At 38.7% G+C, this 9,552-nt stretch overlaps 1 protein-coding gene across 1 annotated transcript; it reads right to left on the reverse strand.

Moving 5' to 3' along the window:
• Nucleotides 1-5,256: 5,256 nt before the first annotated feature.
• Nucleotides 5,257-6,906, reverse strand: LOC131650492 (uncharacterized). The gene is made up of 5 exons (XM_058920201.1): nucleotides 6,624-6,906; nucleotides 6,397-6,437; nucleotides 5,820-6,309; nucleotides 5,571-5,704; nucleotides 5,257-5,502 (listed from the first exon to the last, which is right to left on the reverse strand). Exons 1-5 carry the CDS (start codon nucleotides 6,904-6,906, stop codon nucleotides 5,257-5,259), a joined length of 1,194 nt encoding a protein of 397 aa, XP_058776184.1.
• Nucleotides 6,907-9,552: the final 2,646 nt, after the last annotated feature.

A 9,552-nucleotide genomic window follows, 5' to 3' on the forward strand; every position in this document is an offset into this window, starting at 1 on the left:
CCACCTCCATTTGTTAAGAAGGGCCATATTAAATTCCGCGACATTTTTTATTCCGAGACCTCCGTATTCAAGCGGGAGGCAAACATTCTTCCAACTAACCCAATGAATACGTCTTTTATTATCCTCCACCACCCCTCCCCAAAGAAAATTACTTTGCAATTTTGAAATCTCTTTCACCACTTTTAGGGGCATCTTATAGAAAGACATCGTGAATATGGCAAGCGAACCAAGAATAGATCTCAAAAGGGTTAATCTTCCTCCCAAACTAAGGAAACGGTTCTTCCAACCCGCAAGGCGCTTCTTCATCTTCGATAAAAGCGGCAACCAAGAAGCGTATTTCCTCGGATTGCTCCCAATATTAATCCCAAGGAAAAGAAAAGAACTATCCTCCACTTTACAAGAAAGCACATAAGCGGCGGCCTCAAGAAAGTTTCTAGATACATTTAACCCAATCAACTTACTTTTATGGTAATTGATCCCAAGACCCGAAACCATCTCGAAAGCCTTCAAAACCACTTTAATAGCCCACACTTGCTTCCAACTTGCCTCCCCTATCAATAAAGTATCATCCGCAAATTGAAGTATATCCACCGCCACATTGTCATTAAAATCCACTCCTTTAAAAACTCCATTGTTTATCGACTTCCGAACAAGACCCGAAAGGCCTTCGGCTATGAGCACAAAAAGGAAAGGCGATAAAGGATCACCTTGCCTTAATCCTTTCTCAACACAAAACTCCTTTGTCGGACACCCGTTAACTAAAACAGACATATTACTATGAAAAACCAACCTCTCCATCCATTTCCTCCACCTCTCTCCGAACCCCATTCTTCGTAACATATATCTAAGGAAATTCCAAGAGACTTTATCATAAGCCTTCTCGAAATCTACCTTAAATAAAAGGCACCCTCTTCCTTCTTTCTTCGCAAAATCCACTACCTCGTTAGCAATCAAAACCCCATCGAGGAGATGCCTATTCGGAACAAAAGCACTTTGACAAGAAGAAATAATAGAATGAAGAACCCTCTTCAATCTCCCCGCCAAGATCTTTGACACCACCTTGTACATACATCCCACTAAACATATGGGCCTATAATCATCCAACGAGATAGGACTATAAGACTTGGGAACCAAAGACAAAAAAGAAGAAGTAACCGCCTTAGAGATGAAACCACCGGAATGAAAGTAATTAAGAAAGTTAAAAAAGTCCTCCTTGATGAAACTCCAACACTTCTTTATAAACATAAAGGAGAATCCATTCGGACCCGGACTCTTAGAAACACCACAACTATCTATGGCTTCTTTAATTTCCACCTCTTGAAAAGGCCTTTCAAGAAACGTCGCATCGTTAGAACTAATGCAATTAAAGGGAATTCCATCCAAAAGGATTCTATCCGAATCTTCTTCCACAAATTTATTAGAGAAATGCTTCCAAACTTCCTCCCTAACGTCCTCAACCTTGTCCACCATACCTCCTTGAGTAACAATGGGACCTAAATGATTAAATCTTCTTCTTTCTTTCACAACTTTGTGAAAAAACGCACTATTCGAGTCACCTTCATTTAACCATTTAATTCTAGATTTTTGAACTAACATATTCTCTTTTATCCTTAAGTTCAACCAAAATCTCTTATTGGCCTCTTGCCTACCTAAAAGAGACTCTCCAATCAAATCCTCCGTCGAGTCCTCCAACCTAGAATCCCCCTCATTGATATCTCTCACACCTTCCTCCACCTCCAAATCAATTCTACCAAAAACCGTCTTGTTCCACCATCTCAATCTATGTTTAATCCGGGAGAGTTTTTCTTTGAGCACATAATCACCTCTTCTTTCCACAACCATATCCTTCCATTCCTTTTCAACAAAAGGAAGAAAAGAACTAAAAGTAAACCATTCGTTGTTGAATTTAAACGGTTTGGGTCCCCAATTAAGCTTATCCACCACAAGCCACACCGGGCAATGGTCCGAAATATCACGATCCCCGACTAATTGACCAACAACTTCAATTTTTCTATTTTTATTACGGGACATTATCAACACGATACCTATTTTATTTTTATTAACAATTTTATATTAATATACAAATGAATGACAATTCTATATATATTCATTGCTACATAAGATCATTATTTAACTTTGGTATGATTTTTACAATATATATCTCAAAATCATATTACATCTTACTCATTATAACTTTGTACTTGTCTTTAATGTTATTGGACACAACAAGTTAGATCCAACCAACAAAATAGGTATAAATGTTAATTTGCACTTGATAAAGTGAAACTAGACACAATTAGTTAGATTTAGATAAAAAAAATATAAATTGATCCTTTCAATAATGAAATATTTTAAATATTAATATATATTGCAATTTTTTCATTGTAATATTATTGAAAAACCGATTTATTCTTACTCTAAAAATAATTTATTATTCAATAGGTGTTGAATTATCATTCATTTACACATGTCTTTAATGTTGAAAATGTGAATGAAATATTTTATAAAGTGTCATGAGACACAACCAATTAAATTCTAAGCAGCAAAACATACCTACTAATTCTTAAATTACAGTATAATTTTATACTATTAAATAATATTTACCTCCGCACGGTATATTACTGGTTGGGTTTGAGAAAATAACATCATTTTCCAACTTGTCATAAAGTGCCAAAACTAAAGGCAAACGATGTCTTAGGTGAGAGTAAATTCCAATAGAACAAAAACTGAAAAACAAAACCAAACAGTCATATGGCATTACAAAGTTTTGTCCTAACTTGTTGAAAACTTTATGTTAATTCCTAAAAGAGGAATCACAAGTTAATAACATGTGACATACTGTCTTTAGTAATAGCTTCAAAAGACATAAGTCAACCTTTCAACATCTTGGACAATACTACAAAATACAAGATGTCCAAACAACCAGCAGAAGCTACAAAGACCCTGCTGAAAGAAACCAATAGGAGAGAGATGTAAAAACCAGAATTCTAATCCTGCCACTCACGGTTGTGTGTGAGTTTCTAGTATTTATTACATCTTCCGCCTAGAAACCAAAGAAAAACAATGAGAGAGATATAAAAACCAAGAGAGAAAAATGACCAGCAACCTCAGGATCCACAAAAGCCACCAAATAATTAGGCTAGAGCTCAGAAAAATGGACCACCATCAAAGAGCAACATCCTTCAAAAACAAAACATTGGATAGAGTTTATGGCCGCTTAACATCTTGTTGAAGACTTTATGCTAGCTTCTTTTTTTCTGATGTGTAGATTTATTAATAGTGGATAAAGTTTGCATGCAATGACCTAAGTTAGCTTCAACCGTATTAATGTTGCTTGAGACTAGAAACACCCACCAAAAACCGGGACAGCATGTTACCAACCACCTTTACAATTCCTTCTAAGAACCAATTAGAGATCAAATCAGTAGAAAGACAGACGTGTGACCACCAAACCGAACATACATTAATTTCTCTCCAAAAAATATAGCATTAATATGATATCAATATATCAATATATATATATATATATATATATATATATATATATATATATATATATATATATATATATATATATATATATATATTGCTATAACTTTAGGGCTTAAAACATAAATAAAACAAAAAAAAAATTATGGGCTTATTTAGATTTGGTAATTTCATTCAGAATCATGCCAACAAACAAGCATTTTGATACACTGCCGCAGAATATAGAACCTGCCTCTATGCTCCTTCACAACCCCACTGCATTTCCGCCCCAACGATGATCCAGTTCCTCTCTGATTTTTCTGCAGCTTATCGTCTTGCATCATGAACTCTGAAATGTATCTTAATATTTTCTTGTTATACTAGACAGTAGAACAAAAGTACTACCTAGTTAAAAGTGGGGAGGGAATCAAATATATAAGAAAAAAGAACATGTTTGAAACTAGTCTTTTTTTTTTTTGTGTGTGTGATGGTGGATGGAAAATGTTTATCTATTTATAGATATCATGTATATGTGTTTGTGGGAAAATTTTACACTGTTGTTATGGACATTTGTAGCTCTGCACAGAAAAATGGAACGTCACTCCTCTCAAAACTAAACACGTACATATATAACAACAATGCATACGATACAACATGAGAAAATATTAAGTGTATGTTGTGACAGGACAAAACACCAAACGTCTTAGTTTTAGACAATATCTCAATGCACCCTATAGATCTCTTATACACCGCGCGAAATTCCAATTTTGTCTTCAATTTTCGTAGATGCACTTCCGGAAACACCATAATTTTAAAAAAAAATGTTTTTTTTATAAGCAAGGAATTATATTAAGAGAGTACTAGGGGTACTCTAACCCGCTTACAAAAGAGGAGCTGAAAAGCTCAAACCAAGCTCAAACCGAAAAAAAAATGTTTTCTTCCGTAGATGCATCTACGAAATATGGTCAGAGTGTTCCGTAGGTGCATCTACGGAACAGTTTGCTAAATTTTCAAATCATATTCATTTCATTCCAAAACTCAATTTTGGTTACAATAATATTTTAAAATACAAATGTAAAACTAAAGAAACGCATTTTAAATACAATAGTAGGTAAATAAAAAAATACATCGTATAAATAATGTCGATCATAATGTCGAATACTTCATCAAAATAACATAAGTAACATACATACATCATCAAAGAAAATACAAAGATAAAAATAGACCACAGGCATCACTACTGTGTGTGTCGGACATCATCCTGATGCTCTCCACCACGGCCTCCGCCTCCTCCTCTGCGTCCACCACGACCTCTCCTGGCTCTACCTCTAGCGTCAAGTGCCCACTAGTCCTTGCACGACTTCTACGGTATAGAAGTGCCTCATGTGCCAGCCTAATTATAGTATCCACCACACGCCTCTGCGCAGACCCCTCAAGAAATAAATCATCTGCAATGGCTCCCAGTTTTGTGTTAGCTATCTCACGACACCGAGGAAGGAGATCGTGAGTATGGTCCAACTCAGCCTGATGAGCCTGTAGAATCTCCTCGTGAGCTGGTTTGGGCGGATCTCCGGGTGCAGCGGCCAGCATGTACGGGTGTGACACCCCGTAGTACCAGATGATGTACCCCTCGACGCAGCTCCAATCGCTCTCTACTCTCGTCACCCGAGCCTCCTCAGGAACCATGTGATGCTCCTAGTCTGCAAAGACCTCATCTAACCGCCGACGGGTCATTGTGATAGGAGCGGAGACTATAGGGTCGCGAGGTATCGTCTGTGCGTAGCCAAACTAACGCATAACGCGCTCCGGAAGGTATCGTACAAGAATGGTCGAGCCGGCGGCCAACCATCCAGAATACAAAGCTATCTCATCAAAGGGAACCGTCTCTCGGTGCTCAGCATAGCAATCATAACGTACGTCCTCGGCAAGAATGTGATCAAGTCCGCGCCTGTAAGATAGAGGCTCCTGGTTCCCTCTACGGGGGCTGAATCTACTGGCACGCGGCTTGAGCTCAGTGTAGGTCGGCACCTCTCCCTAGCCAATAATGTCTGGAAAGTGTTGTAGTATCCAAGCCTGAAAAAAACACTATTATTTTAATTTACTATCACAAATATATAATAAGTAGAAGGGATAAGATTAGTACCACTAAAAAGGTACAATTGTCTGCCACCGTCCTTGCCTTCCACAGGCATCCCTCTCCCAGTCTGTAGTAATTGTACGCTAGTACAACCACTCCCTAGTTGTACTCAAGGATATGTGTTAGATCCGATAAGTACGTCAGGTAGACAACGTCTGTGTACGTCGAGCTCGTGTCCACAAAGAGCTAGTGCCTATCAAATATAGGAAGTAACATCTCAGCGCCCGTTCTCTGTGTATATCTGCCTCCACCTCGTCGCTAGCATCCTGATGTGCCACAAGAAGCTCCGTGTCATATATTCTCTGCAAAGTGTGAAACCTCACATGCGCCCCGCGGGTACTCTCCACCTCCTCAAGTGTGTCATCCGGATCGCACCCCAGCTCAGCAATCAGCATCTCCATCGCTTCCTCTTTCGTCAGCCTATCGTAACCAAATAGGGTACCCCTGATAGGTAGATGCATGAGGCATGCCACATCATCTAGAGTGATGGTAATCTCGTTGTGAGGAAGATAAAATGAGGAGGTCTCTGGATGCCATCTCTCCGCAAATTCCATCAGCATCTCATTATGTATTATTGTGTAGCCCACCTGACAGAGGTCCCTCAGGCCAGAAGTTGCTAGTACATCATAGAACCATGACTCGTCAGGCTGCACAAGTCCCGCAATCTTCCGGCCTTGGTTGTAGAACCTCTGCAGATCTCTATCCTGAAATTTTTTTAAAAAATAAACACAATTATTAGTAAGCAAATTCAGAAACTGGTGAAAAAAAAGTAATTAACAAAGAAAATTTACCTCTCCATCCCATATACGCCTAGTTGCATGATCGACATACCCTGTCAAAAGGGATGCGCCTATAGGACCCCCAGGGTACTAGATTGGCTCTGGCACCGACTCATCCTCGTGTCCCGCCGAAAGTGGCACAACAGATCCTGTATCTCCCGTCATTGGCACAGACACAAGAGTAGAAGTAAAAGAAGTGCCACGACGATGTCTGCAAGGGGGTGGCATCTATGAGGAACCCTCAGCATCATCACGGGGCCTCTGTGAAGTGGTAGTAGTAGACGGGGAAGGCCCCTCAACTAGAATAGATGGAGAAGGCCCGGCTGGAGCAGGTGTATCAACTTGACCAGGCGTAGAGATCCCCTTAACTGGGACAGATGTTGAAGAACCGGCTGGAGCGGGTGTATCAGGTGGAACAACAGCTCCATCAGTCACCTGAGATACTACACGCGCCCATTCACACCACATGAATGCGTGCTGTGCAGTCCTCCCATGTATATCTCTATCCAGACTGTGAGTCATAATTTCTTCATTGTGATAACATCTACTTAGCTAATATGTATTCATACATAAATAATGATTTATAAATAACACAAGAAATAAAAAAAATACTCTTTCTGTAGGTGCATGTACGGAAGCACCTTAGTTTCAAAATGTATGGTGCTTCCGTAGATGCACCTACTGAATCTCTTCTGTAGGTGCATCTACGAAAGCCCCTGAAGCTCAGAAACGCAACAATGGCACAACTGCCCTGTTCAGTCATCCAAAAACCTCATTTGTTTTGCTTGATCGTCCAAAATAAACCATAAATAGTACCTACATTGTCTCTAAACAGTATCTCTAATCCTATCCAATCATTTCTACACCTAAATATCATATTCTAATTCGATTTCAAAATACTCTAAAATAAGTCAAAATATCGAAAACTTACCAATTAAATAACAATTTGAATTTGATGGAATGTCTTGATACTTGATGTTGACAATGTAGGTCGAGTGTCTGAGAGTTTGAGAGTGTTTGGGGTTTAGAGAGTTTGAGAGATAAACGTTTGAAATGAAGAGAATGAGGGAGGGGAAAAGTCTGGCACGAGTTATAACGTCAAACATTTCTGTAGATACATATACAGGAGAGTTCCGTAAGCGCATCTACGGAATAAAACGTCGTTAAACAAAAAAAGGGGTGCTTCCGAAGGTACATCTACGGAAGCACGAGGGAGGTTTTGTCAATTTGATGGTGCGTAAGAAGGTCATGTGGTGGGATGAGAAATTGTCTAGTTTTATATATATAGTTTGAGGAGAGATCAAATTACACCCGAAGAGTTATACCACGAGTTACACCCGCTAATAACTTCACATCGGATAAATATTTTTTAAAATCAACCATTAGATTGAAACATTATATCATATAGATCATATCTATAAAGTTTGAGATTAATCTATAATGATTTACCGTACGATCAAAATATTCAAAGATTAACGTCAAAATGAACTTTCATATAACATTAATTTTGATGTATTTCAATGACATAGTAAATCATTATAGATTAATCTCAAACTTTATAGGTATGATCTATAAGATAGTATGTTTCAATCCAACATTTTATTTTAGAAAAGATTTATTCGAAATGAAGTTATTCTAAATGTTATTCTTACACCCAAAATATACACTACACTGTATTTACTGTTCACCAATATGGTGAACAGTGTTTTTATTACAAAAATAACAATTTTTTTTGAATTAGAGAAGATTGATATAAAAATTGTATGATTAACCAACTTCATCACTTCATTAACCAACATTCTATATTTCATTAGCCAACTTTATTTTACTACTAAATTATTTTTAATATCTAAGTGCTTATTAACCAACTTCATAACTACAATAACCAATATTTTACGCTTCATTAACCAACTTTGTTTTACTAAATTATTTTTAATATCTGGGCGTTTATTAACCAACTTCATCACTTTATTAACCAACATTTTATACATCATTAACCAATTACCCCTTTCTCCGAGGACCCTCCTCCTAGCGACCCAGGCCCAATTCGGAGACTGCCAGGATTCTACATGTATAGTGGAGACCGACACGAGGTCTCCATCCTGGGTCAACCACTCCGAAGTTTAAGGGGAGACACAGTCTTTTAGGGAATGCGTGGACTCCGCTTTATTCGGGGGTTTGGAAGTGAAGAAACCCTACGAGGATGAGGGTCCTCAGAAAAAGGGGTAGATGGAGGTGCTCGCAGGGAGTGCCTGCTCGAGACCTTGAAGGAAGTCGTGCTCGGCCCATAATCCTTCCCGAGGGTCTTGCGCACTCGCCGGGTTAAACCTAGTGTGGCGCATGCTCAGTGTACGGGCAGGTGCAAGCCATGGTGACGAGGAGCTAGATTGGGCCTTCTCTTGGGTCAGGCTAAATTTGGGCCTCTCGTAGAGTTTGGGCCATGCGTCGGCCTAGTCCAGAACAGAATCCTACGAGGAAGAGGTAGTTAATCATGAGAATCGACATAACTATGATTATAAAGTGAATAGTGATATTCCATTAATCTATAGAACAAAGAGAGTCGAGGATTTTTTGGATTGATAGATCGACATCGATAGGTTCTTCGACGTTATGGGTGTCCCTAAGAACAAGTAAGTAAAGATGATGGCGATCAGGCTAAAGTGTAATCCTGGTGTCTAGTGGGATAAGCTTGTTGTTCAGAGGCAGAGACAATGAGAAGCGTCAGTCATATCTTGGCGAAGAATGAAGCAATTGATGTTGGAGCGGTTACCAAAGGGTTATGAGTAGATCTTTTACAAGATGTATATTGAGTGTGTTCAAGGAAAGAGAACTGTAACAGAATACACAATTGAGTTCTTGCGTTTCTCTGAGCATAATGAATTGGTAAAATCATAGAGCCAAAAATTTGCTCGATACATCATGGCTTAAAGAAGTCCTTGCTGGAGAATATGGGTTTACAGACAATATGGATCGTGATTGAGGCATCCATTCTAGCTCTTAAGGCAAAATTGATGGAGAAATCCCCTCAAAATTTATCACCTATTAGGTATTCTCCCTAGAATAACTTTAAATCAGTATGCGACAAAAAAAGAGTGTAGCAACCAGAGATTCCAACCTTGAGAAGAAGGGAGCTAGCAGCTTTAGCATTGTCCAGTAGGGTAAAACACC

The sequence above is a fragment of the Vicia villosa genome, linkage group LG1 (genome assembly GCF_029867415.1).
Source record: "Vicia villosa cultivar HV-30 ecotype Madison, WI linkage group LG1, Vvil1.0, whole genome shotgun sequence".
NCBI classification, from domain to species: Eukaryota; Viridiplantae; Streptophyta; class Magnoliopsida; order Fabales; family Fabaceae; genus Vicia; species Vicia villosa.